The 27,251-nt window shown below is 32.0% G+C and overlaps 1 protein-coding gene across 1 annotated transcript in view; it reads left to right on the forward strand.

Moving 5' to 3' along the window:
• The first annotated feature begins 3,038 nt into the window (after window positions 1–3,038).
• LOC140150210 (uncharacterized) overlaps window positions 3,039–27,251 on the forward strand; it is a 186,253-nt gene continuing 162,040 nt past the window's right edge. The window contains exons 1-2 of the mRNA XM_072172216.1: window positions 3,039–3,211; window positions 6,704–6,901. Of these exons, the coding sequence (XP_072028317.1) occupies window positions 3,147–3,211; window positions 6,704–6,901 (263 nt within the window). The 5' untranslated portion in view covers window positions 3,039–3,146. The remainder of the gene's footprint in view (window positions 3,212–6,703; window positions 6,902–27,251) is intronic.

The raw sequence follows: 27,251 nt of genomic DNA on the forward strand, positions 1-27,251 counted from the left end.
GAAACGCGATACGCGCAAATCGAAAAAGAATGTTTAGCATTAACATTTGCATGCGAGAGATTTCATCAGTTCCGGTATGGTCAGAAAGTACAAGCTGAAACGGACCACAAACCGTTGGTGGCCATATTTAAAAAGCCACTTTCTGAAAGTGTGCTAAGGTTACAGTTGATGCGCATTAGATTGCAAAGATATGATCTTGAGTTAGAGTACACACCAGGTAAAATGTTATTTACAGCTGACGCTCTCTCTCTCGAGCTGTAGATATTAATGCATCATCGCATCCTGATGAATGTATGGAAGATGACATAGATGTTTATGTGGATATGATCATGACATCACTTCCAGTAACCACAAGCTCAACTAAGAAAATCAAAGAAGAAACTTTGATAGATCCTGTGCTGCAAAAGTTAACTAAAGCTATAATGGAAGGATGGCCAGTACAGAGACAACAGTGTCCAGTAGAAATTAGAGATTTCTGGAACTACAGAAGTGAATTGTCAGTGGTAGAAAATCTTATCTTAAAGGGTAATAGGATAGTAATTCCTACAAGTTTGCAAAGAGAACTATTGCAACAAATTCACAAATGTTAGCGCCGTGCTAGAGAAGTTATTTTTTGGCCTTGTTTGAATGCTGACATAGATAACATGCTACAAACGTGTTCAACATGTATGAAAGGTTGGAATGGATCTCTTCACTGTAAAAAAATATCTAGCAGCCTATTATTCCCAGTATATTGAGATCTCCACCCTTACCAGTACTACCAGCAGAGCTGTAATAAATATAGTGAAATCCATATTTTCCAGACATGGAACACCTGTTCAAGTCATAAGTGATAATGGTCCTCAATTCTCAAGTCAAGAATTTAAAGAGTTTGCAAAGCAGTGGGAATTCGATCACACTACATCAAGTCCTCACTTTCAATCCTCTAATGGACAAGCAGAAAATGCTGCGAAGATTATGATAATGAAAGTAACAAGTGCTCGTGAAGATATTTATCAAGCGCTTCAAGTATACAGAAGTACACCTCTGGAACATTTAAATCCCCAGCAGAGTTACTCTTCAACATACGTATAAGATCTAATCTTCCAGTAGCTCAAAAGTTATTTGAGAACCAGTCGTCCAGCTCCAATGTGGTTGACAAGAAAAAAGAGCTAAAAAATAGACAAAAGACAAATTATGACAAACAAGCAAAGACTGTGCCTTTTGAAACATTGAAAAAAGGAGCTACAGTTAGACTACAAAAATGAATAAACCAACCATGAATAAACCACAATGGTCACTCAAAGAAGTAGTTGTGGAAGTTCTCCCAAACCGTTCCTATAAGGTGAGAACTGAATCCGGTTAAGTCCTCAAAAGAAGCAGACGTCATCTGTTGGAGGAGGAAGATGAATGGTACGACGCAGACGACCAACCAGTATTTGATCAGCAAGCACCTGCACAACCAGTAACAGAAGGGAACAACCAACCAGCTGCGCAACCAGAAGGGTACAACCATCCACCTGAGATCCGCAGAAGTACCAGAGTCCGGAAGCCTAATCCAAAGTACAATAGTGATGTATATGACTGCACATAGAACTCTTGAACATTAATTTTGTGTACCACGAGTCTGTGAACTCTGAACTGAAGAACACTTTATAACTTGTTTCAAAGTTATGGCACACATGTCTGATATATAATCACACTTTAATGGTACAAAAGTGAGACAAGGACTGATTGTTTTTTTCTAAATCACTTTATTCAGACAAAATTTTGTATCATTTCAAAATTTTGTGAGGTTTTACAGTTGAAAGTTTTTAGTAATTTTAAAGTTGTCACATGTTGTGACATGTTAACTTAATCAACCGGAATGCTTGGTTGTGCTCGATAAGCATTTTTTTCCTGAATAGGATAATTTATGTCACATTGGACTTTTGAGATACTAAAAATATCAGATGTCAAGTTATATAGTGACTTCCTATCTTTTAAAGGAGGGAAGGTGTATTGATATCATCATAATCATATAATGATGTGCGCCTATAATATCGGACTAGCAAGATGGCGACTTACATGAAAGATGAAAGAATAAAACCAAGTGTTACCTAATAAGAATATTAGATCTTTGTGTCCAGCGTAATAATCCTGACAAAGTGTTAATAGCCAACACAATAGTTGTTACAACAAGAATACGAGTTCACAAAATTACATTTTAGGACGTCAGTAGATGACGTCTTCAATATGTTTCGACCGTGGCTTTCATACGACGTTCATCGTGAACGTCAAACAACGTCACTATGGATGTCGTATGTACGCAAATTTGAACTCGTATGAATTCGTATGTGAATATAACGTTACAAGAACGTTGTTTCGATGTCATTGTGAACGTCAAAGCAACGTCACTATGGCGTGATATTCACATCCGGTAACAACGTTGTTACAACATAGTTACGTACTTACGACATCCATAAATCCTCAATTTTGTCAGACCAATGTATGTATTATTGCTAGCTGAGATGTACGAGATGTCATAGGTACGACGACAGTTAAAAATGCATTTTCGACTTTCAATGCGGCAAGTTTAAACCATGTTGCAACGTGTAAATTATATCTGGTCTTGCCATATGTTGACATGGGCCGAACAACAATAATGACTCTGTTGTTATTGCTTGTTTTTCCGGCGTTTCAAAGTTATAATGATAATTGTGTTTTAATGTATTTGGACGCAACTCAAAAACAATAAAAATCACCTGTTGAAATTAAACTGTAATGTATAGTCAGCATAAAACATCACGCGGGTTTTGAAATGGGCGGATAATACACTAATTGTTTTGTTTTTCACTTATTTTGCTGACGTTTCATAGTTATAATGGTAAAATGCTGATGTAAGTAATTCAAAAACGATATAGTCAGCATAAAACATCATGATTTGGGAAAAAGATGGAACCAATCAAACACAAGTGTTCACGTGAACAACGTTGCAATATCTAATCCATTTTATGTAGTTTACTTATAAATTTCGTAAAACATTTTATTCTATCATTGTATTCTTGCGTCGAGTGAAGGAAGGTCGCATTGGAGTTTGCGTTCACCTGTTATTTGTATACGAGTTATAGCTGAGAAGAAGTGTGCTAGCAAATTGGTCGTTTTAGACTCTAAACTAGACGGCCGCGATGGCTTGGCTGTACGGCATTTTGATTTTTCTTGCCATAGGTTCAACTCCCGTTACTGGAAGCAAGTAAGTAAACGATGCATTTCATTAACTTGTTTTAATGAATATTTAATTCAAAAACGTCTGTATTACAACGTGTTATATCTTTATGTGTAATGGCATCTATGATTTTACCTGTTGTATGCTCATTTAAAATCATTTATAGACCGTGTTGAATTATTTTATCCGTAATTTTATGTAGTGTGCAGAAAACAAACACGACAACTTTTCTTGGAATGTTTGTGGGTACACATACACTGTGCCTACATGACACGATTTCCGTCAAGGCAAATACGTAGAAATAAAGCCCTCCCACAATAATTGTAAAATTTTTAACATAATTATTTATTTATTAAACAATTTGGTTTAACAGGTTTAAACAGAGAAGATTAAGGACATTTTTAGAATGTTAATTTTATCTCATAATGTTTTGCAGTCAACGTGAAATAACAAATGAAAGTTGCAACAACATTTTGTTGATAAAACATCATGATTTGTAAAATTTATGCATTTCACATCACTACTCAAAACTCTGTAAAGGGTTTGGGCTATTTTTGTGTGTGAATACCATTGTGTTGCAAGCGCATTCTCTTACTATATAAAGTAACAGTCTTAACTATATACCCGAAAAACCCTTAATCTTGATAAAGAAAATATTAAATTTATTTTATTGTAAGCAAGACCATAGGCACCAGGCATAACAGACATGTTCATTTGACGTGCAAAATATTTTTTTCTGCAAATTTAACTTTTGAAGCTTGTATTATTTAGAGTCGATCGCCATTTTTTATTTTTTTATTTATTTATTTATTTATTTATTTTTTTTTGCCAACATTGAAACTTGTATTGAAAATATACCTGAACATGCTGAATATCCTTTAAGACCATAACTACCGAAGCATCGCGTGCCATGCAATTTAACAATTATTGTTTAAAATGGCATGGCAATGGCAGTCACACATGTGTGTGGATCGTGTTGCGTATGCCTCCCGGAAACTTTATTCAAAAAGTTAGGTTTTAAGTCATTCAGTTTGAACCAAAGTCGAGATTCTTTCGATAATTTATGCATGAGCTTCTCTGGGACATTAAAGATGGATATTTATGGGTTCATTACCAAGATTTGGGTAACATTGGCAGTAGTGTATTATACGTGTATCAATATGTGTATAACAGCTACAGGGGTGTGTGTACGTCAGTGTTAGAAGGTGATGCATTGAAAAATGAAAACTTAAATAATATAGGTTATACGGTACCGAGTGATGGAATTAGGCTTGAAGCCATGAACTTACAATATATTGCACTTTAGCAATGTATCGAAATGCGTCCGAGAGAGAAAGGTATACATTGAGCATAAGCTAGAGTTTATTTTTTACTCGGATGCATACTCGGGCTGACTAACTTTGGAATTAAAAGTGCTCAAACCCATTACAGGTGAGCGTTAATTCCAAAGTTAGTCACCTGAAAAATAAAACTTGTTATATTACGCCCCCACTATTTATAGTGGTTGAGCACTTTCGACTACTTTTGGAGTAAAGACTGTGCTGGAATGGCTAGGTTTGTCCTGGTTTCGACACCACAGAATGTATATACATGTATATGCTTTTGTGTTGAGTTGAAACCATGACAAATTATCCGTCTGATGATCGGTATACCCAATGATCGTAAGTGAGGGTATGCTGTGAAACTAGTAGTAACGGTTGCCTTTTCCAGAGGTCTATACTTTGAATTTGTTTCTACGCTCACCTGTAATGGGTTTGAGCACTTTTAATTCCAAAGTTAGTCACCTGAAAAATAAAACTTGTTATTATATATATATATATATATATATATATATATATATATATATATATATATATATATATATATATATATATATATATAAATTATATATATATAAATTCATTCATTCAAAGAACAGACCTTCCAGAATAGGTAGTCGTTACTCTGAGTTTCATGCCTAAAAGGCAATCGTCAGACGACACGATGAAATGCTTTGGGTGGACTACCATCACTTGGGAATGTGAAAGAATATACATTCCATGGTGTCAACACAGCCAAAGACTATTCAGAGTCAGTCTGTCTATCGGAGATAGTCAGAAAGTGCTCAACTGCAAAACAGGAGCGTATTAACAACATTTTACTCAAGTTAGACTATCTTTTGAATAAAGTGCTCAATCCCAAAAGGAGAGCGTATAAAAATTCAAAGAACAGACCTTCCAGAATAGGTAGTCGTTACTCTGAGTTTCATGCCTAAAAGGCAATCGTCAGACGACACGATGAAATGCTTTGGGTGGACTACCATCACTTGGGAATGTGAAAGAATATACATTCCATGGTGTCAACACAGCCAAAGACTATTCAGAGTCAGTCTGTCTATCGGAGATAGTCAGAAAGTGCTCAACTGCAAAACAGGAGCGTATTAACAACATTTTACTCAAGTTAGACTATCTTTTGAATAAAGTGCTCAATCCCAAAAGGGAGAGCGTATAAAAATTCAAAGAACAGACCTTCCAGAATAGGTAGTCGTTACTCTGAGTTTCATGCCTAAAAGGCAATCGTCAGACGACACGATGAAATGCTTTGGGTGGACTACCATCACTTGGGAATGTGAAAGAATATACATTCCATGGTGTCAACACAGCCAAAGACTATTCAGAGTCAGTCTGTCTATCGGAGATAGTCAGAAAGTGCTCAACTGCAAAACAGGAGCGTATTAACAACATTTTACTCAAGTTAGACTATCTTTTGAATAAAGTGCTCAATCCCAAAAGGGAGAGCGTATATAAAAAAGACTACCTATTCTGGAAGGTCTGTTCTTTGAATTTGAATTTTTATACGCTCTCCCTTTTGGGATTGAGCACTTTATTCAAAAGATAGTCTAACTTGAGTAAAATGTTGTATATATATATATATATATATATAATATATTTTAATATATGAAGAGTTTGTTTCCAAAAGGCGCTAAATCCAATAGCTGCCTTGTGTCACATTTTTATGGTATATTTTAACATTTTTAAAGTTTAAATGACATTTAACAATTGGAATGGATATGTTTGTAACTCTAGCTTATTTTCTAACTATTTTCAAAATCATTTTGTTCCTTAAAAATTCTCCAATGCAACGTTTTAAAATGGCTGCCATTGGATTTAGCGCCTTTTGGAACAAAAAAAAATTCTTTTATATTTATTGTTTTTGTCTTCGCACGTGGGAGGTTAAAGAGATTTGCAATTATGTTTTTAAAGATATCCAAAGAATTGTTAGAACTATTCTAGTGGTCCAATGTTATTAGATTGGCAAGGTTACTGCTACTCTTAGGAATATCTGCAATTGAATTTTACATAAAGCAGCCGTTGGATTTAGCGCCTTTTGTAAACAAACTCTTCATATATGCTAATTTATGGAATTATTATTTTGTTACAAATTGAAACGTTGCATTAAGGATAATTATAAACTTATTAATCGTATATCATTCTTTAGGTGGCTATATAACACACAACATTACTTTTTCTTTGATTACAGTGGCATGCCATTTTTCAATATGGCACCAAACGGAACAGAACAATCCCATCTATGTCCCGCAAAGCGCACTGTGGTACGACCTGTTACGGAAAACGTAGTCAAGACTGAGGAAACAATTCTGGTTGTCCCTTGCGAAACGTTAATATCTGGTGATCAGATTGTGGAAGTCGTGGATTCATCCAATTGTCGAATCAAACGGTGAGTTATAATTATTTGATATCATATTGATCAAGTTGCCATTTAACTTGTACAGCTGAAAAGTTTCTTAAGCCTTTAAACACTTTAAGGGTACAGACGTACATAACGCATAAGCTTAGAAAGGAATAGCAACTCATGACAATGATCGATGTCAGGAAGAGCAAAGTTATTTTGGAATACTCAGGGAATAAAAAACTTCCAAAAAAAAAAATTTATTTTGGAATACAAGCCCAGGAACAGGCCTGATACTGACTGTTCCATATATAGAGATGGTCAATAACTTTTATGTGAACTACTGAGCTCACCACTCTACTGTATATAATACGTAAATACATTATGCAAACAAGTGTATAGATAATAAAAAATAATAACAATAATAATAATAATAATAATAATAATAATAATAATAATAATAATAATAATAATAATAATAATAATAATAATAATAGTAATAATAATAATAATAATAACCATAATAATAATAAACCACCTATTTAATTTTGAAAGAGAAAACACAGACATGATTGACCTTGGAATTATAATTTATCAGAGCATCAAAGTCTCCAAGAATATTGAAAATATGTCTATAGCAGCAGAAACGGCATTTCTATTGGTCATATTGTTTTGCATTTTTAAGTTTTACATATATTTAGCTTTCTCAGATTTTTTCGATTTTAAAAATTGGACGTTTCTAGTAGAAGTTAGAGAGGATTGCGTAAAAATGGTGAATTCCAAGTTTTGACAAAGCAACCTATTTTGAAAATCTGTAAAATTACACAAAGTTATTTGGAAAATGTCATGCAGTATATTTGTTGTGTCCTGTTCTTACTTCTACTAAATAGTCGATATCTATCGTTTATTTATGATGTTACGAAGCAATCCTTGTACGGAAGAAAGGATTTGCTACGCTTGAGTGACTTTAAACTATTCTTTCTTTGGCGGTAGTTTTGAAGCCAATTATTGCGGTGCGCAGAGTTTCATTATTTATAGAGAGTATAAGGTATAGGCCTAAAGTATAGAGAAGGTTCGTCCTTAGTGTAACAGCATGCATTTATGTCCACCGTACATGTATATTGGCAAAACCCACAGCTACGTGACAAAGAATATTAAAATATACTGCGGATGATCCTTAAGGGGTACTACACCCCTGTGGTAAATTTGTGACTATTGTTGCATTTTCCCAAAAAAATAATAAACCACTGGTAACAAAAGTTATGTATATGTTATACTACACTGAAATTTCAGTGACTCAAGACAAGCGGTTCAGTATATATGATAGGAAAAGAGGTACATCCTAGCGGTACCTTATTTCTTATCATAAATAACGAACTGCTTGTCTTGGGTCACTGAAATTCAGTGTAGTAACTGATTCCTTGCCCTATATTATAAATACCTTTTGTTACCAGTGTGTTATTAGTTTTTGAAGAAAAAAATGCAAAAATAGACACACATTTGTTGAGGGATGTAGTACCCCCTTAAGGAAGTTATATCCTCTGTAATGACATTTTTGGGTAAAAGTTGTGGTAAAATCACATAAAAAGTATGTTTTTCAACCTAAATATCTGATGTCATATTAAAATGTTTCACTTAATCTCATATCAAGAATTATTTAACATTGTAAGCTCAAATTTGGTGTATTTCATACAAAAGAATGTAGGATTTTTCCAATATATTGCACAGTGCGGCTGAACGATGGTGATAAAGGATCCATGTGTTAATGTAAATTACACACATGCAGTTTTCGTCCATTTTCAGTAATAGCAATGCCACGCAAAAACGAATTAAGTTATTTCCATGAAAGTCACAGAATAAGTAGGAGACATGTGTGGCATTGTACTTATTAAGATTAGATACACTGTTGACTATATATTTTTGATATTTTGTTCAAACACGGTATAAATCATTTTGGGACACATTGTATGCCATTTAATGGGTTGCACATTTGATTATAATCTGTTTATACCAAACTACTCAGCTATGTCACGATTTAGGGGGAATTTAGTATGAGGTTTTCATTTCTAATATTTTTCCTCATAATACAATGAAAAACAAAAGCAATAGCATTACAAACCCTAATAAAACAAAGTCAAACATAATAATAATTAAAAAAGAATAAAAAATATATTTCTTTTGTTTTTAATTGTATTATGAGGAAAATTATTAGAATTGAAAATAAGCATCTAAAAAGTCATTCTTATGTTTGACTTTGTTTTATTAGGATATGTAAATATATTTCTTTTGTTTTTCATTGTATTATGAGCAAAATTATGAGAATTGAAAATGAGCATCTAGAAAAAGTTATTCTTATGTTTGACTTTGTTTTATTAGGATCTGTAAATCCATTTCTTTTGTTTTTTTTATTGTATTATGAGGAAAATTATGAGAATTGAAAATAAGTATCTAGAAAAAGTAATTCTTATGTTTGACTTTGTTTTATTAGGATCTGTAAATATATTTCTTTTGTTTTTCATTGTATTATGAGCAAAATTATGAGAATTGAAAATGAGCATCTAGAAAAAGTTATTCTTATGTTTGACTTTGTTTTATTAGGATCTGTAAATCCATTTCTTTTGTTTTTTATTATATTATGAGGACAATTATAAGAATTGAAAAGAAGCATCTAGAAAAAAGTCATTCTTATGTTTGACTTTGTTTTATTAGGATCTGTACATCCATTTCTTTTGTTTTTTATTGTATTATAAGGAAAATTATGAGAATTGAAAATAAGTATCTAGAAAAAAATCATTCTTATGTTTGACTTTGTTTTATTAGAGTATGTAAATCCATTTCTTTTGTTTTTTATTGTATTATGAGGAAAATTATGAGAATTGAAAATAAGCACCTAGAAAAAAGTCATTCTTATGTTTGACTTTGTTATATTAGGATCTGTAAATATATTTCTTTTGTTTTTCATTATATTATGAGGAAAATTACGAACATTGAAAATAAGCATCTAGAAAAAAGTCATTCTTATGTTTGACTTTGTTTTATTAGGATCTGTAAATCCATTTCTTTTGTTTTTTATTGTATTATAAGGAAAATTATGAGAATTGAAAATAAGTATCTAGAAAAAAATCATTCTTATGTTTGACTTTGTTTTATTAGAGTATGTAAATCCATTTCTTTTGTTTTTATTGTATTATGAGGAAAATTATGAGAATTGAAAATAAGCACCTAGAAAAAAGTCATTCTTATGTTTGACTTTGTTATATTAGGATCTGTAAATATATTTCTTTTGTTTTTCATTATATTATGAGGAAAATTACGAAAATTGAAAATAAGCATCTAGAAAAAAGTCATTCTTATGTTTGACTTTGTTTTATTAGGATCTGTAAATCCATTTCTTTTGTTTTTTATTGTATCATGAGGAAAATTATGAGAATTGAAAATAAGTATCTAGAAAAAAGTCATTCTTATGTTTGACTTTGTTTTATTAGAGTATGTAAATCCATTTCTTTTGTTTTTTTATTGTATTATGAGGAAAATTATGAGAATTGAAAATTAGCATCTAGAAAAAAGTCATTCTTATGTTTGACTTTGTTTTATTAGAAAATGTAGATATATTTCTTTTGTTTTTCGTTGTACTATGAGGAAAATTATGAGAATTTAGATTTACAACCCTTAGAAAACAAAAGTCAAACATACGAATAACTTCTTTCTAGATGCTTATTTTTCAATTCTAATTCCTCATAATAATGAAAAACAAAAGCAATAGCTTTACAAACCCTAATAAAACAAAGCCAAACTATAAGAATAATTAAAAAAAGAATAAAAATATTTTTTTGTTTTTCATTGTATTATGAGAAAAATTATGAGAATTGAAAATAAGCATCTAGGAAAAAGTTATTGTTATGTTTGACTTTATTTTATTAGGATTTGTAAATATATTTCTTTTGTTTTTAATCGTATTATGAGAAAAATTATTAGAATTGAAAATAAGCATCTAAGAAAGTCATCCTTATGTTGGACTTTGTTTTATTAGGATATGTAAATATATTTCTTTTGTTTTTCATTGTATTATGAGGAAAATTATGAGAATTGCAAATGAGCATCTAGAAAAAGTTATTCTAATTTTTTACTTTGTTTTATTATGGTTTGAAAATCTATTTCTTTTGTTTTACATTGTATTATGAGGAAAATTATTAAAATTGAAAATGAGCATCTAGAGAAAGTTATTCTTATGTTTGACTTTGTTTTATAAGAATCTGTAAGTATATTTCTTTTGTTATTCATTGTATTATGAGGAAAATTATGAGAATTGAAAATAAGTATCTAGAAAAAAATCATTCTTATGTTTGACTTTGTTTTATTAGAGTATGTAAATCCATTTCTTTTGTTTTTTTATTGTATTATGAGGAAAATTATGAGAATTGAAAATAAGCATCTAGAAAAAAAGTCATTCTTATGTTTGACTTTGTTTTATTAGGATCTGTAAATCCATTTCTTTTGTTTTTTTATTATATTATGAGGAAAATTATGAGAATTGAAAAGAAGCATCTAGAAAAAAGTCATTCTTATGTTTGACTTTGTTTTATTAGGATCTGTAAATCCATTTCTTTTGTTTTTATTGTATTATGAGGAAAATTATGAGAATTGAAAATAAGTATCTAGAAAAAAATCATTCTTATGTTTGACTTTGTTTTATTAAAGTATGTAAATCCATTTCTTTTCTTTTTATTGTATTATGAGGAAAATTATGAGAATTGAAAATAAGCATCTAGAAAAAAGTCATTCTGATGTTTGACTTTGTTTTATTAGGATCTGTAAATATATTTCTTTTGTTTTTCATTATATTATGAGGAAAATTACGAGAATTGAAAATAAGCATCTAGAAAAAAGTTATTCTTATGTTTGACTTTGTTTTATTAGGATCTGTAAATCCATTTCTTTTGTTTTTTATTGTATTATGAGGAAAATTATGAGAATTGAAAATAAGTATCTAGAAAAAAGTCATTCTTATGTTTGACTTTGTTTTATTAGAGTATGTAAATCCATTTCTTTTGTTTTTTATTGTATTATGAGGAAAATTATGAGAATTGAAAATAAGCATCTAGAAAAAAGTCATTCTTATGTTTGACTTTGTTTTATTAGAAAATGTAGATATATTTCTTTTGTTTTTCGTTGTACTATGAGGAAAATTATGAGAATTTAGATTTACAACCCCTTAGAAAACAAAGTCAAACATACGAATAACTTCTTTCTAGATGCTTATTTTCAATTCTCAATTTTCTCATAATAATGAAAAACAAAAGCAATAGCTACAAACCCTAATAAAACAAAGTCAAACATAAGAATAATTAAAAAAGAATAAAAAATATTTCTTTTGTTTTTTCATTGTATTATGAGAAAAATTATGAGAATTGAAAATAAGCATCTAAGAAAGTCATCCTTATGTTGGACTTTGTTTTATTAGGATATGTAAATATATTTCTTTTGTTTTTCATTGTATTATGAGGAAAATTATGAGAATTGCAAATGAGCATCTAGAAAAAGTTATTCTAATTTTTTACTTTGTTTTATTAGGGTTTGAAAATCTATTTCTGTTGTTTTTAATTGTATTATGAGAAAAATTATTAGAATTGAAAATAAGCATCTAAAAAAGTCATCCTTATGTTGGACTTTGTTTTATTAGGATATGTAAATATATTTCTTTTGTTTTTCATTGTATTATGAGGAAAATTATGAGAATTGCAAATGAGCATCTAGAAAAAGTTATTCTATTTTTTTACTTTGTTTTATTAGGGTTTGAAAATCTATTTCTTTTGTTTTACATTGTATTATGAGGAAAATTATGAGAATTGAAAATAAGCATCTCGAAAAAAGTCATTCTTATGTTTGACTTTGTTTTATTAGGATCTGTAAATCCATTTCTTTTGTTTTTTATTGTATTATGAGGAAAATTATGAGAATTGAAAATAAGTATCTAGAAAAAAGTCATTCTTATGTTTGACTTTGTTTTATTTGAGTATGTAAATATATTTCTTTTGTTTTTCATTGTATTATGAGGAAAATTATAAGAATTGAAAATAAGCATCTAGAATAAAGTCATTCTTATGTTTGACTTTGTTTTATTAGGATCTGTAAATCCATTTCTTTTGTTTTTTATTATATTATGAGGAAAATTATGAGAATGGAAAATAAGCATTGAAAAGAAGCATCTAGAAATTCTTATGTTTGACTTTGTTTTATTAGGGTTTGTAAATCTAAAAAAAAAATATGAGAATTACAAATTTATTGAAAAGTTAGAATCTTTATATTAAGTTTTGTATTTTGTCTTTTACTTTATCCCGCATTATACGGTATATTGTTTAGTGTTTCAAATGAGTATGAGGTATTAGGGTTTCTTTTCAAAACATGTCCGGGTTTTTTTCGACCCTAAATCGTGCCGTATCTAGAACTACTGTTAACATTATCTTTGCTACAATTAAATTGTTTTCTTTTTCTTTGAGATCTAGCTGATCTTTATTTATTTTGCTTTGTACTTTCATTTTACGCATGTGCAGTTTTATTGAGAGAATCATATGATTTGTTACATTAAATTTTGATCATCCTATTCCTGGTTTCAAATAAAAAGAAATAAAGATCTAACCATTTTGGTTCCTATTGTTAGGAAATCATGTTGTGGAGGGTTGTTGGACCAGAATTGTTTTATTTAGAATATACATCAGGTCTATTGAAAAAACAAGTTTATCTTTATTTGAAGAGAATAATTATTACATTACAAGTTGACACTCGTTGCAATTTTTTATGCGTATTTCTCCTGAAAAAAGAGAAATTGTGTGGGTAAACTTCGGGCTCGTACGTGCTCTTCCCCCGTGTGAAGCGAAATTAATTTTCAAGGCAGCGGGCTATGACATACGTAAATGAAGCGGACACTATATCATGCTCTCATTTACTTGTGTGACAAGTTTGACATTAGCACCAACGAGTTGTACTATTATTAGGGATGACCAATGAACCATCAACTTGATTAGAACACTCCCATAGACATGCAGGGAGCTCAACTGTGCACTGCTTTCACAGACATGTCTAAATTGAGCTCATTCTTTTATTTGTCATAATTTTTCTGTCAAAATTGGGGATGTTAATGCCAATCATGTTTTGTAACTATCTTGCAAATTACAGCAACATAACTTATTTCATTTTCCTGTAAGTGCGAGTCAAAATTGGTCCATCACCACAGTGCGTTAATTGCCAGTGGCTGAGTTCAGCACTGCTCAAGAATGGCACAAAATATTCATGTCAATAAGATCAGGTGAACAACGTAGCCTACTGAGCTGTAATTTGGCAGAGTTGCTAGTAATACCTCTATCATACCTTCTGTAAAAAGATTAAAAATTGAACAAGTAGATCTCGAGTTACAAATTAAATCACCAGCTTCCCTTTGGAATTTCCATACTCCTTTCGAATCATGCTAAGAAGACACCTTTCTGAACATAAATGTGAAGTTTCGTGCTCATTTGATGTATTGTTCACCTGATTTCAACCCTAAACGTTTTCTTATATTTAGGCTTATACCATCTACAACTTGCTGCTGGCTATACCTTGTTTAGAACTTTCAAAAGAAGTACCTGAATGTGCAACCATAACTGTTTCAAAATAGCCCGCGAAAGTCATGCAGCTAACTTCGAGGTCATGCATTGAATTGGTTTGAATGAATAATAGTAGGGATAACCATCAAAATTTCATGTTGCCCCTATTGCTACAAACTATTGTTTTCTGGATAGAACTCATCAATAGAAGTATTTTGGTGGTTAAATTGTCAAAATCGGTCAAAAACTTTTCGAATTATGAATTTTCCCATTCTGACCGGTCATTGGAACGAAATAAAATGACAAGGTCCAAAAATATCAATTGGGAGCAAAATTGGCATAAGCATATATTTACCTTTATATATTTCTTTATTTTAACATATATGCAAACATGAAACAAGCATATTGTGAAAGTATCAAAGGGGTTTCTTATAAAATGGCACTTTACTAGTCAATGGCATAAATTATTTTTTCAAACCGAGGCATTGAAATCATGCATTTAGAGAACATTTTGCCAAAAATCATCCAAGATGGCCGATATGGCACAAAATCAAAATTGCAAAATCAAAGTCCAGGTAAACTTTTTTTTTCACAACCAAAAATGTCAATGTTATTGGGTTTAATATGACCAATTAGTAGGTGTATGCAAATTAAATCTTAAGTGTCATTGAAGGTCATTGACTCATTCACAACAATAGAGGTTATCCACTTCACTCATCATGCTCATGTGTGACTTCTAACAAAAGGTGCTGGTTCCCGTAGTATTCCTCATTCAAAACAATTCAATACATGACCTCGGAGTTACCTGCATGACTTTCGCGGGCTATTTTGACACAGTTATGGTTGCCCATTCAGGTACTTCTTTTGAAAGTTCTAAACAAGGTATAGCCAGCAGCAAGTTGTATATGGTATAGGCCTAAATATAAGAAAACGTTTTGGGTTGAAATCAGGTGAAAAATTTATGTTCAGAAAGGTGTCTTCTTAGCATGATTCGAAAGGAGTATGGAAATTCCAAAGGGAAGCTGGTGATTTAATTTGTAACTCGAGATCTACTTGTTCAATTTTTTAACCTTTTTACAGAGGGTATGAATTATGATAGAGGTATTACTGGCAACTCTGCCAAATTACAGCTCAGTAGGCTATGTTTTTCACCTGAAATTATTGACATGAATATTTTGTGCCATTCTTGAGCAGTGCTGAACTCAGCCACTGGCAATTAAGCGCACTGTGGCGATGGACCAATTTTGACTCGCACTTACAGGAAAATGAAATAAGTTATGTTGCTGTAATTTGCAAGATAGTTACAGAATATAATTGGCATTTACTTCCCCAATTTTTACAGAAAAATATTGAAAAATAAAAGAATGGGATCAATTTAGAATTGTCTGTGCAAGCAGTGCACAGTTGAGCTCCCTGCATGTCCATGGGAGTGTTCTAATCAAGTTGATGGTTCATTGGTCATCCCTAATGATAGCACCTTTTGTTAGAAGTCACACATGAGCATGATGAGGGAAGTGGATAACCTCTATTGTTGTGAATGAGTCAATGACCTTCAATGACACTTAAGATTTTCTTTGCATACACCTACTAATTGATCATATTAAACCCAATAACATTGACATTTTTGGTTGTGAAAAAAAAAGTTCACCTGTACTTAGTGCAATTTTGATTTTGTGCCATATCGGCCATCTTGGATGATTTTTGCCAAATGTTCTCTAAATGCATGATTTTAATGCCTCGGTTTGAAAAAATAATTTATGCCATTTACTAGTAAAGTGCCATTTCATAAGAAACCCCTTTGATACTTTCACAATATGCTTGTTTCATGTTTGCATATATGTTAAAATAAAGAAATATATAAAGGTAAATATATGCTTATGCCAATTTTGCTCCCAATTGCTATTTTTGGACCTTGTCATTTCATTTCGTTCCAATGACCGGTCAGAATGGGAAACTTTGAAAATTCATAATTCGAAAAGTTTTTGACCGATTTTGACCATTTAACCACCAAAATACTTCTATTGATAAGTTCTATCCAGAAAACGATCTTTTGTAGCAATAGGGGCAACATGAAATTTCGATGGTTATCCCTACTATTATTTACCATAACGATGCTGCATAACAATATGTATTGTTACTATACGTTTGCTTTGTAATATTTCATCCAACTGAAACTATAATAATTATAGCACAGGGAAATCAGATACATATAATGAATTTGTGGACTTAACACAGTTTATATGCTAGTCTCAGATGGGTCACGATGAAATTCTAAGCTCAAATTATGTATTTATTTATTTTTTAGTCCTAATATTTATAGCGGCTGATTTTATCAATGTTTAAAAACATTAAATTTGTAATACTTAATTTAGAGATTTTTTTTTCTGTGAACAACAACAGTATACGTTCTGTGCATTGAGAATGTTTATAATCCATTCTCGCAAAGCAGGCACAATCATTTCATGACGTCATTTTTTTTTTCTAGGTCAAATCTGTCTCATTCGAAGGAACTCATCGCTTAAGTTGTTTTTTTTGTGGAATATCAATTTTAAACGTCTTATTTTCTCAAAAAAGGAGTCATTTTCATTGTCCTCATAATATTAGCTTGCCAATGATATGATGTCGTTTTCGAAAGACATTAAGGTATATTTATTAATTTCGTATTTCAGGCGTTAATTCCCGCTGTATATAGAGCTACTTTACTTGCATTCAATGCATATTTGTAAACACTAATAAAATCAAAATCAAAACCAAGCAAGTTGTGTTTTTATTTCTAAGCTGGGCATACTTTTAAGCAAAATAGTTGCGAAGTAAATCTAGCAAGACCGAAATTAGAAGCTTTTTACAAAGTCATACCAAATATAAGGGGCCCCGCCGTAGCGGGCGCCCCAAAACACAACATTCTTGGGGGTTATAATAACTTATTATAAATGAAAACTTTACATGGAAAAGTCATATTGACTGCATAACTAAAACAATTTCAAGAAATATTGGTGTCATGAACAAACTTAAACATTACATTCCGTATCGAATACTTCATACTTTGTACTTTACCTTGATTCTACCCTATCTAAACTATGGTGCACTTATTTGGGGAAATACCTACAAATGCTACTTAGATAAATTGTCAAACTTCAAAAATGGGCGATAAAAGACCTAATTTTTTTGGTATAAAGAAGAAAAAAATCCATATCTTCAATACGAAAGGTCAAAATTTTCAATTGATCGTCGGCTTTTCATCCCACCTACATACACGTTAAGTATAAATCATCAGATTTATAAAGTTTACTTCAAGTACTGTTAAATATAAAAAAATTGAAAAATATCAAATTTTTATAATTTGTCATAAAATTTGTATTATATTGTGATTTAAAAAAATGAAAATTATTTGATATCAGAAAGACATGCTTCGTATTCAGAATGCAATTCGATAGGTCTGAGGTGCTCTCATGTCCCACAAAAATACTGTCGAAACGCAATAAACGCTCATTTTAGATCCCTTAAGGAATCTATAGGCCTATGATAATTGTGATAATAGGCTATGTCCCGGTAATATGTCCCCTATGCCTTGCTCATCTCCCTCCTCTCCTCTTCACTCTCCCTCTCTCTTTCTTTTTTAATGATTTGCCATAAAATGTGTATTAAATTGCGAATTTCAAAAATCAAAATTATTTGATATCAGAATGACATTCTTCGTATTCAGAATGCAATTCGATATGTCTGATGTGCTCTAATGTCCCACAATAAATACTGTCCAAACGTTCATACCCCAGCCCTTAACTACCCCGCCCACGCAAATTTATCTCATCCCTAGGCATACACGGTATTGACCACTGAGCAACGTACGTAAATATGTCGATACATGTCCCCCCCCCCATCCCCACATCATTACACCTTTACCCTGGCAACGTAGACCTACGTACGTAGGCCTACGTAAAGGTTTTAATTGTTAATTGACATGGATATAGGGCATACATGTTAACACCAACACCTCTCCACATCACACCCACACCCTACCCCTGGACCCTACCCCGGTAACGTACGTAAAGGTTTTAATTGTGCAAATTGAGTTCGGGCCCTTTCTTCTGTTTGAAGCAATGATTTAAATAGTGTAAAAATTATGCACCAAATGGCTTCAATCGGACTTTAGTCATTTTGCAAATTTTTCCAACTTCTGCAGGAAGGAAAACTCTTGTTCACGAAAGGCTTCATGTACCGGTATTTCACCAATTTTCGGCTTTTTCGAACTAAAATTTTACACACTATTAATAGTGCCAAAATGGTCCACCAAATCGCTTCAATTAGGTCTTCATTTTGCAAAAGTTTTTTAATTCTCAGGGTGGCACATCCCCCCTCAGACACCCCCTGCGTATTGTGGATAAACAAGTACCGGTAGCCATTTTCGCTTTTGCTTTTGACAATTACCAATTTGTGTTTAACACAATTTATACGCCTACAACTGCGGGAGTACTTGTTCACGAAAGGCTTCATGGACCGTCATTTCACAAATTGTTGGCTTTTTCAAACTAAGATTTTACACAATAATCATGCTAATAGTGCCAAAATGATCCACCCAATCGCTTCAATTAGGTCTTCATTTTGCAAAAAGTTTTTTAATTCTCAGGGGGGCACATCCCCCCTCAGACACCCCCTGCGTAGTGGATAAACAAGCAGCAATTTTTGGTTCTGCTTTCGATATTTACCAATTTGTGTTTAACACAATGTATAGGCCTACAACTGAGTAGACAACTTATTCACGAAACGCTTCATGGACTGTCATTTCACAAATTTTCGGCTTTTTCAAATTAAAATTATATACACAAATAGTGCCAAAATTGTCCACCAAATCGCTTCAATTAGGTCTTCATTTTCCCAAAGTTTTTAATTCTGAGGGGGGCACATCCCCCAATCAGACACCCCCCTGCGTCGCGCAGGCGCGACGCGATGACCGCTTTGCGGCCATTTCTTTATTTTAGTATTTTTATCATCACACCCCCCTTGAAAAATTCCTGCGTACGCGCATGTCTGGACCCGTGGGCCGGGGGGCGGTCCATCAGTAAATTTCGGTGTGTGTGTGAAGGGGGGTGGGGGTATCCTAGGTAAAATTCATAACTGTAGAATAAAATTCATAATTTTAAGGGTAAAATTCATAATTTTAGGGTATGATTCCTAAGGTAGGCCTAATGTATTCATATAAAAATGTATGTATTTCAAAAGCTTCCGTGCGGGGGTACTTTTTAATTGTCATCTTTTTAATTATGAATGTGGAGACATTTTTGTGTACAAAAAGGTTTTTCAATCGAGTCATGCTTGAATATAGTTATTTTGACGATGTAGGCTATATATGAACTGCGAGGCCTATAATTTTTGCCCGGAATTTTTGACTGACATTATTAAATGATAATGTTAAAACTACATAACTCAAAACACTACGAGTACGAGTATACATTATAGTATCATACAGATAGTTTTAACACATAGTTTTAAAACAATGTTGTTCTGATTATTTAGGCCTGGAGGTTAAACTTATATACGAAAAATGTAGAATATAATTTTAAATTCACATGAAATAATATGCCTAAACATAATACTATACTATTTATAATATGTATAACAAGAATGACGCAATAACGGTCTACCAACATAATATAACTTAAAAGATAACATATATTTATTTTACATAAATGGTAGACCGTGGCAATTTGCCTTAAATAGAGGAATAATAACCTATAAACATATAGCACACAAAAAATGTGTAAAATGACCGTGTATATTCAAAATATATTTTAGATAAAATGCCGTATACGATAAAAACATAAGTTTTAATGAATGAATTCATTCCGATCGAAGATCAATAGCACAATGTAGTAGCAATAAATACGCTAAAATCAAGAGTGATTGTAAACATCTCCCAGTGGCGTGCCGTTAAAGACTTTGCTTATTGCCCCAAAGATTAGAAGTTTTTTAACTCGCATTTTGCGCCCAAAATTGGCATCTTTGTAAAAGGTTAGCGCCTCGCCTACACTAGTGGAAATTGAGAATGAGAATTCTTTCAAAACGATGAGAATTGGACAAAAGTATGAGAATTTAAAATTTTCTCATTTCTATGAAACTTTCTCATCCAAATGAATGAGAAATTCAATTAACCTGTCAACAACCTGTCACAAATGGTTGTTTGACACTGAAATTAATGTGAGCTTTATTTTCTAATACAAAATTATTATGATTACTTTGTTTTGATGCAAAACACTAGTAGAAAATTTAAAATGAGAATTTTTTCAAAGCGATGAGAATTGGACAAAAGTATGAGAATTGGTAATGTTCTCATCCAAATTAATGAGAAATGTTAATTAACGTATCAACCACCTGTCACATTGTTTTAAATGAGGAATTTAAGTTTCAACCGTCATCCTTGCGTTTTATATAGATGAGGTGACCTATGATGTCACATGTTTACATTCAGACCGCCCTCTGTTGTTTCAAAGCAGGCAAAATAACACAGAAGTGTCTATGACAGACCACATAAATGTCTTTAAAACTCAACTTTTAAAAACCTTTGAAGTTTTGTGTGATATTATGTATATAGCTTGATGCATTTATAAACAAGATTGATACCATTTTTTGTATTATTTGCTTTAAAACCAATGTTATTGAATAAAAATCAACTTCTTCCATGCAAACTATAGTGTTTTTTGCCTGACAGTTTTGATCACAGACCAATAGAGGGCGTATCAATTGTAAACACATGTCACCTCATCTATATAAGTACAATCAAGTGATAATTTGCTGGGATGCTTCCATAGTTTAATGACTCTCCCCGCTCCCCTTATTCAATGTTGTATAACAAACGCCGCAGTTTTTTAATGTGCTCTATGTTTGCTCCAACATTGATCGGTTGTTGAGGGGGGATTCAAAAATTAAATAGTTTGGAAATTATACAAATAAAATATCCTACGGTGAACTTCATATGAACGGCTTTATTGAACCGAGGGTGCGAAATATGCATATGCAGTTATTGGGCCTATGAATGTCTATAATAGGAGATGAAAACAAAATCAAACACGTTGAAGGAAACACAAACATTGATACATGGAACAGGGAATCAAGCAATCAAGATTTATCAATTTAAAATTTCATATAGAAATTATAACATTATAAAATATGGTGTTTGCACGGAAGGTCATTAGTTCAAATCATCCTCCAGACACGCTCCACAAGACATACAAAATGCACGGAGTTCAATCATACCAATCGCCTTTTTAACTGGTATTGATCAAAGTAATTCTTTTGTAACCTTTCTTTTGAAAGAGAGGAAGAAAAAAATAAAATAAAAAGAAAGAAAGAAAAAAAGAAAGAAAGAAAGAAAAAAAGAAAGAAAGAAAGAAAGAAAGAAAGAAAGAAAGAAAGAAAGAAAGAAAGAAAGAAAGAAAGAAAGAAAGAAAGAAAGAAAGAAAGAAAGAAAGAAAGAAAGAAAGAAAGAAAGAAAGAAAGAAAGAATTAAAGAAAGATTTAAAGAAGAAAAAAAAAAAAAAAAAAAAAGAAAAAAGGAATTTTACATGGATTCGAACTTCTAATCTTTGGGGCAGTAAGCAAAGTCTTTAACGGCACGCCACTGGAAGAAGTTTACAATCACTCTTGATTTTTGCGTATTTATTGCTACTACATTGTGCTATTGATCTTCGATCGGAATGAATTCATTCATTAAAACTTATGTTTTTATCGTATACGGCATTTTATCTAAAATATATTTTGAATATACACGGTCATTTTACACACTCTTAAGGCTCGGTAACACTATGACGGACGATAAGCAACGAAAGGTGACGAACGTGAAAATCACATAATGTTGACGGCAAAGCGACGACAAAAAGAAGAAAAACAAGATTCGGTGACGAGTGGGAACGATATTTAGCGACAACACGACGGCAAGGGACGAAAGGCTGCGGCAGGAAACGGAGGCTAGCGACCAAATCCGGACGTTGTCTGGGCGATGAGTGACGAAGTCTCGACGGAGCCCGACAACAAGCAACGAGGTCAGACGGCTGGCAGCGGATTTGCTTGCGGCAATGAACGGCAGCTGACGGTGGATTGCGGTGATGATGACGTGACTCAGCAGCCGACATCAAAGCATGTGTATGTGCGGGTCGTATAGTCCACTTTGGCGTTCCCACTCTTCAAAACGTTCTGATCATCCACTCAAAAATATCAATATCAATAATAATCAAAAATATTAACATCAATATCAACAATCAAAAATAGTAAAATCAATATCAATAAATACCCAAACTATTAATATCTATATCAATAATAATCAGGATTATTAACATCAATATCAATAATAATCAAAAATATTACACATATCAATAATAAACAAAAATAGTAAAATCAATATCAATAATAAACAAAACTATTAATATCTATTTCAATAATAATCAAAAATATCAACATCAATATCAATAGTAATCAAAAATATTACACATATCAATAATAATAATAATTATATATTAATATCAATAATAATCAAAAATAGTGAAAGCAATATCAATAATAATCTAAACTATTAATATCTTTATCAATAATAATCAAAAATATTAATATCGATATCAATAATAATCAAAAATATTACACATATCAATAATATTCAAAAATATTACACATATCAATAATAATCAAAACTATTAATATCTTTATCAGTAATAATCAAAACTATTACCATCAATATCAATAATAATAAAAAATATTACACATATCAATAATAATATAAAAAAACAATATAAATATCAATAATAATCAAAAATAGTAAAATCAATATAAATGATAATCTAAACTTTTAATATCTATATCAATAATAATCAAAAATATTAACATCAATATCAATTATTATAATCAAAGATATTAATATCAATATCAATTAGGCCTATTATAATCAAAGATATTAATATCAATATCAATAATAATAAAAAATATTACACATATCAAAAAAAATAAAAAAAAATAACATAAATATCAATAGGAATCAAAATATGAAAATCAATAATAATCAAAAATATTAACATCAATATCAATAACAATATCAATAAAAATCAGAAATATTAGTATTTTTGATAATTATTGATATTATTTTCTTTTTATATGAACTTTAAAATTGCATCATGCCGGGTAGTCTATTGAAATCGAAGTGACGTTTACCAACGACTACCAACGAAATTGTGACGACCTCAAAACGACTAGACACGGCTTCGCACGGTATGGAAACGTCAAAGAAATGAGGGTTGCGGTCTCCAACGAAATTTGAACGGAATCACAACTGATTCTTTTGCCGTCACAAAATTTTCAACATGTTGAAAATTTGCCGACGAACGCGACGAATAATTGCGGCCGTCTGCGGTCACTAACGGATTCGTCAGCGACAACTAACGGCAGCACACGGTGAGTGGCGTTAAATTCAAAATTGCAATTCGCAGCTTAACGTCGCTTGCCGTTCACCCCTATTCGTCACAGTGTGACCGGGCCTTTATGTGTGCTATATGTTTATAGGTTATTATTCCTCTATTTAAGGCAAATTGCCACGGTCTACCATTTATGTAAAATAAATATATATTACCTTTTAAAGGCATACATTGGAATAACAGATGTGGAAATAGGAGTATAAACTGGCCAGTAGATACAAGTTGTAGTCCTACTGTATATGACATATTGGATGACCTAGGGGAAAGTTAACCCATATTTGCAAGACTAACCTTGCCTTCAAGGTGAAACAAACCTACTCATTTTACTCTCTGGCCATGGGCTGGCCTGGTATCAGATCTTACCCAGGGAAATATGACATTCCAATGTATGCCTTTAAGTTATATTATGTAAGGTAGACCGTTATTGCGTCATTCTTGTTATACATATTATAAATAAATTAGAACGCCTAACAACGGTTCTCCTGCAGTGTAGTGGATTCGTTACTGGGATTGTGATCAGGAGGTCTAGAGTTCGAATCCCTTTGGCGACGGTTTTATTTTTTCATTTATCCCTTTTTCAAAAATTCAGAATCAGATAACACCTATAACGGCAGGTTTATTGATTTTTATTTAAAAAAATTATAATCCATTATGAAATCTGTGAGATAAATTTACAATGTCTCGCGATACTGGTTATGGCTTACTTACATTTTATGTTCACCTATTTGGATACAAATAACGTAATGTATGTGTCAAAACAAAGTAATCATAATAATAGTTTTGTATTAGAAAATAAAGCTCACATTAATTTCAGTGTCAAACAACCATTTGTGACAGGTTGTTGACAGGTTAATTGGTATTTCTCATTCATTTGGATGAGAAAGTTTTATAGAAATTGGAAAATTTTAAATTCTCATACTTTTGTCCAATTCTCATCGTTTTGAAAGAATTCTCATTCTCAATTTCCACAGCAGCTGTCACAGTCACGCAAAGTGCTGCTAGCCTATAGTCCGAGGTTGTTCAGACATTCTGCACTACAATAGACTCTGTAATATCCGTTACAGCGTGCACGGGACTACATGTAGGGTAGAATAATTGAGCTAAGTGCTGCTAGTCTAGGCTAGTGCTTGTCAGTGTAGTTCATGAGTTCTTGCTTGTATTGCTTAAGAATTAATTATTTTTTCTATCATTTATTATTCATTAAGGGATCTAGAATGAGCATTTATTGCGTTTCGACAGTATTTTTTGTGGGACATGAGAGCACCTCAGACCTATCGAATTGCATTCTGAATAAGAAGCATGTCTTTCTGATATCAAATAATTTTAATTTTTTGAAAATCACAATATAATACAAATTTTATGACAAATTATAAAAATTTGATATGATTCAAATTTTTGATATATAACAGTCCTCGAAGTAACTTCTAATGATATATTCTTAAAGTGTATGTAGCTGGGAGGAAAAGCCGACGGTCAATTGAAAATTTTGACATTTCATATTGAAGATATGGATTTTTTTCCCAAAAAGACCTAATTTATTTTGGTGTTTTGGAAAAAAAATCCACATCTTCAATACGAAAGGTCAAAATTTTCAATTGATCGTCGGCTTTTCATTCCACCTACATACTCTTTAAGTATAAATCATCAGATTTATAAAGTTTACTTCGAGTACTGTTAAATATCAATTGTTAATGATTTGCCATAAAATGTGTATTAAATTGCGAATTTCAAAAAATCTACTAAATTATTTGACATCAGAAAGACATTCTCCGCATTCAGAATGCAATTCGATATGTCTGATGTGCTCTAATGTCCCAAAATAAATATTGTCCAAACGTTCATACCCCAGCCCTTAAGCATTTCAACAAAAATATACAGCAAAATTAGACCAGTAAGTAAGGGCTGTCAGTGCCCAACAAAAGTGGCAAATTAAACACTGACATCTGAGAGATGAGTGGACCCCATGTATCATATGGCCACATGTGTCTATACATGTATAGCATGACTAGCGCATCGGACTCGGAGATGTGATCGGGTACATAGTAACAATAAAAAGGCTGACACAGTATAACAAACATTACAATTATGTACACTCAATCATTTACATGTTTATGAAGTAATACATGTACCGGGTATGCATAGCAGTGCATGAGTGTGCCGGACGCGTAATTTCTTTCTGCAACCATATACGTCTAGCCCTTTTCTATTCACAGATTATCCATTGTATTCCTTTTGTTTAAGGTTCGTTGCCTCAACCATTACCTAGAGTAATGGAGGTAGCTATTGTCTGTCCAAATAACTTAGACACCCGGTTTTTTAGGATATATTTCGAAAAGTTTTCACTTTGGCAAAAAGTCATGAAAGAAAAGTTGTTAAACACGGTCAGACTTAACAGAAATTATTAGTAAAGTGATGAAAAAATATTCTTCCTTGTCTACTTTTATTCAATTTTGACCGATTTACAGCAATATATCTGGGTCCAGCAGAATATTCCTAATGACTTGAAACTTTTGATGGGATAATCTATTTACAGTAAGGGGTGTTTGAACATTGTAATCATGTATATTGATCAGTGATGCCACCCTTTTTTCTTTGATCCTTTTACTAATTCACAATAATGGCGGTCTACTCAAATGCATTCAACAAAAGCATGTTTGCAATCTACCGCGTGAGGTAGTTTCACACGCATAACAAATACACTACGATCAAATAGGTTGATGACAATATTTGATTGAATGGACTGCACTGTGCCATGATTTCGGTGAAGGACACATGTTCAAATCCTTTGTTTGGAGCCAATCAATAATTTCATGCACAACTCAAAAGATGTCACAGTTGGTGCATTTATATAACAAATGATAGGGCAAGTTACTAGTACTATGCGTCTGGAGTGTATTGTGAATCATACTCCTCACCAATAACATCAGAACATTAATAGGGTATACAATTTGTATTTTCTTGGAATTGGGCCAAGCCAAAAGCATGCACAGAACAAGATTCAAATACCGCGCCGAATTGTTGTAATTGGTTGAGGGACAGCTGGGATCACTGAGTTAATACACTAAGAATAAATATCCCAATTAGAAACACTGTCTGCATTTTATGAACTGAATTATATTTTTCATTTTTATAAAATGTTTTTGGTGAGGAGTATAACTAATTTACTATTCATCCATTCACTATCCAAAATCACAATACCTACAAATCTGTATAATAAGACCTTCCAAAATAATGGTACCCAACTTCTACCGGATTATTTTTAAAGTGTTGAGAAAACCCTTCCAATTTCAATAGAATTTCTGGTAAACTCTCACTCAATGCTTTGGAAACACAAAAATCCCGTTAGGTCTCAGCGAATGTTAACACTTT

This window comes from Amphiura filiformis, chromosome 4 (genome assembly GCF_039555335.1).
Source record: "Amphiura filiformis chromosome 4, Afil_fr2py, whole genome shotgun sequence".
Lineage (NCBI taxonomy): Eukaryota > Metazoa > Echinodermata > Ophiuroidea > Amphilepidida > Amphiuridae > Amphiura > Amphiura filiformis.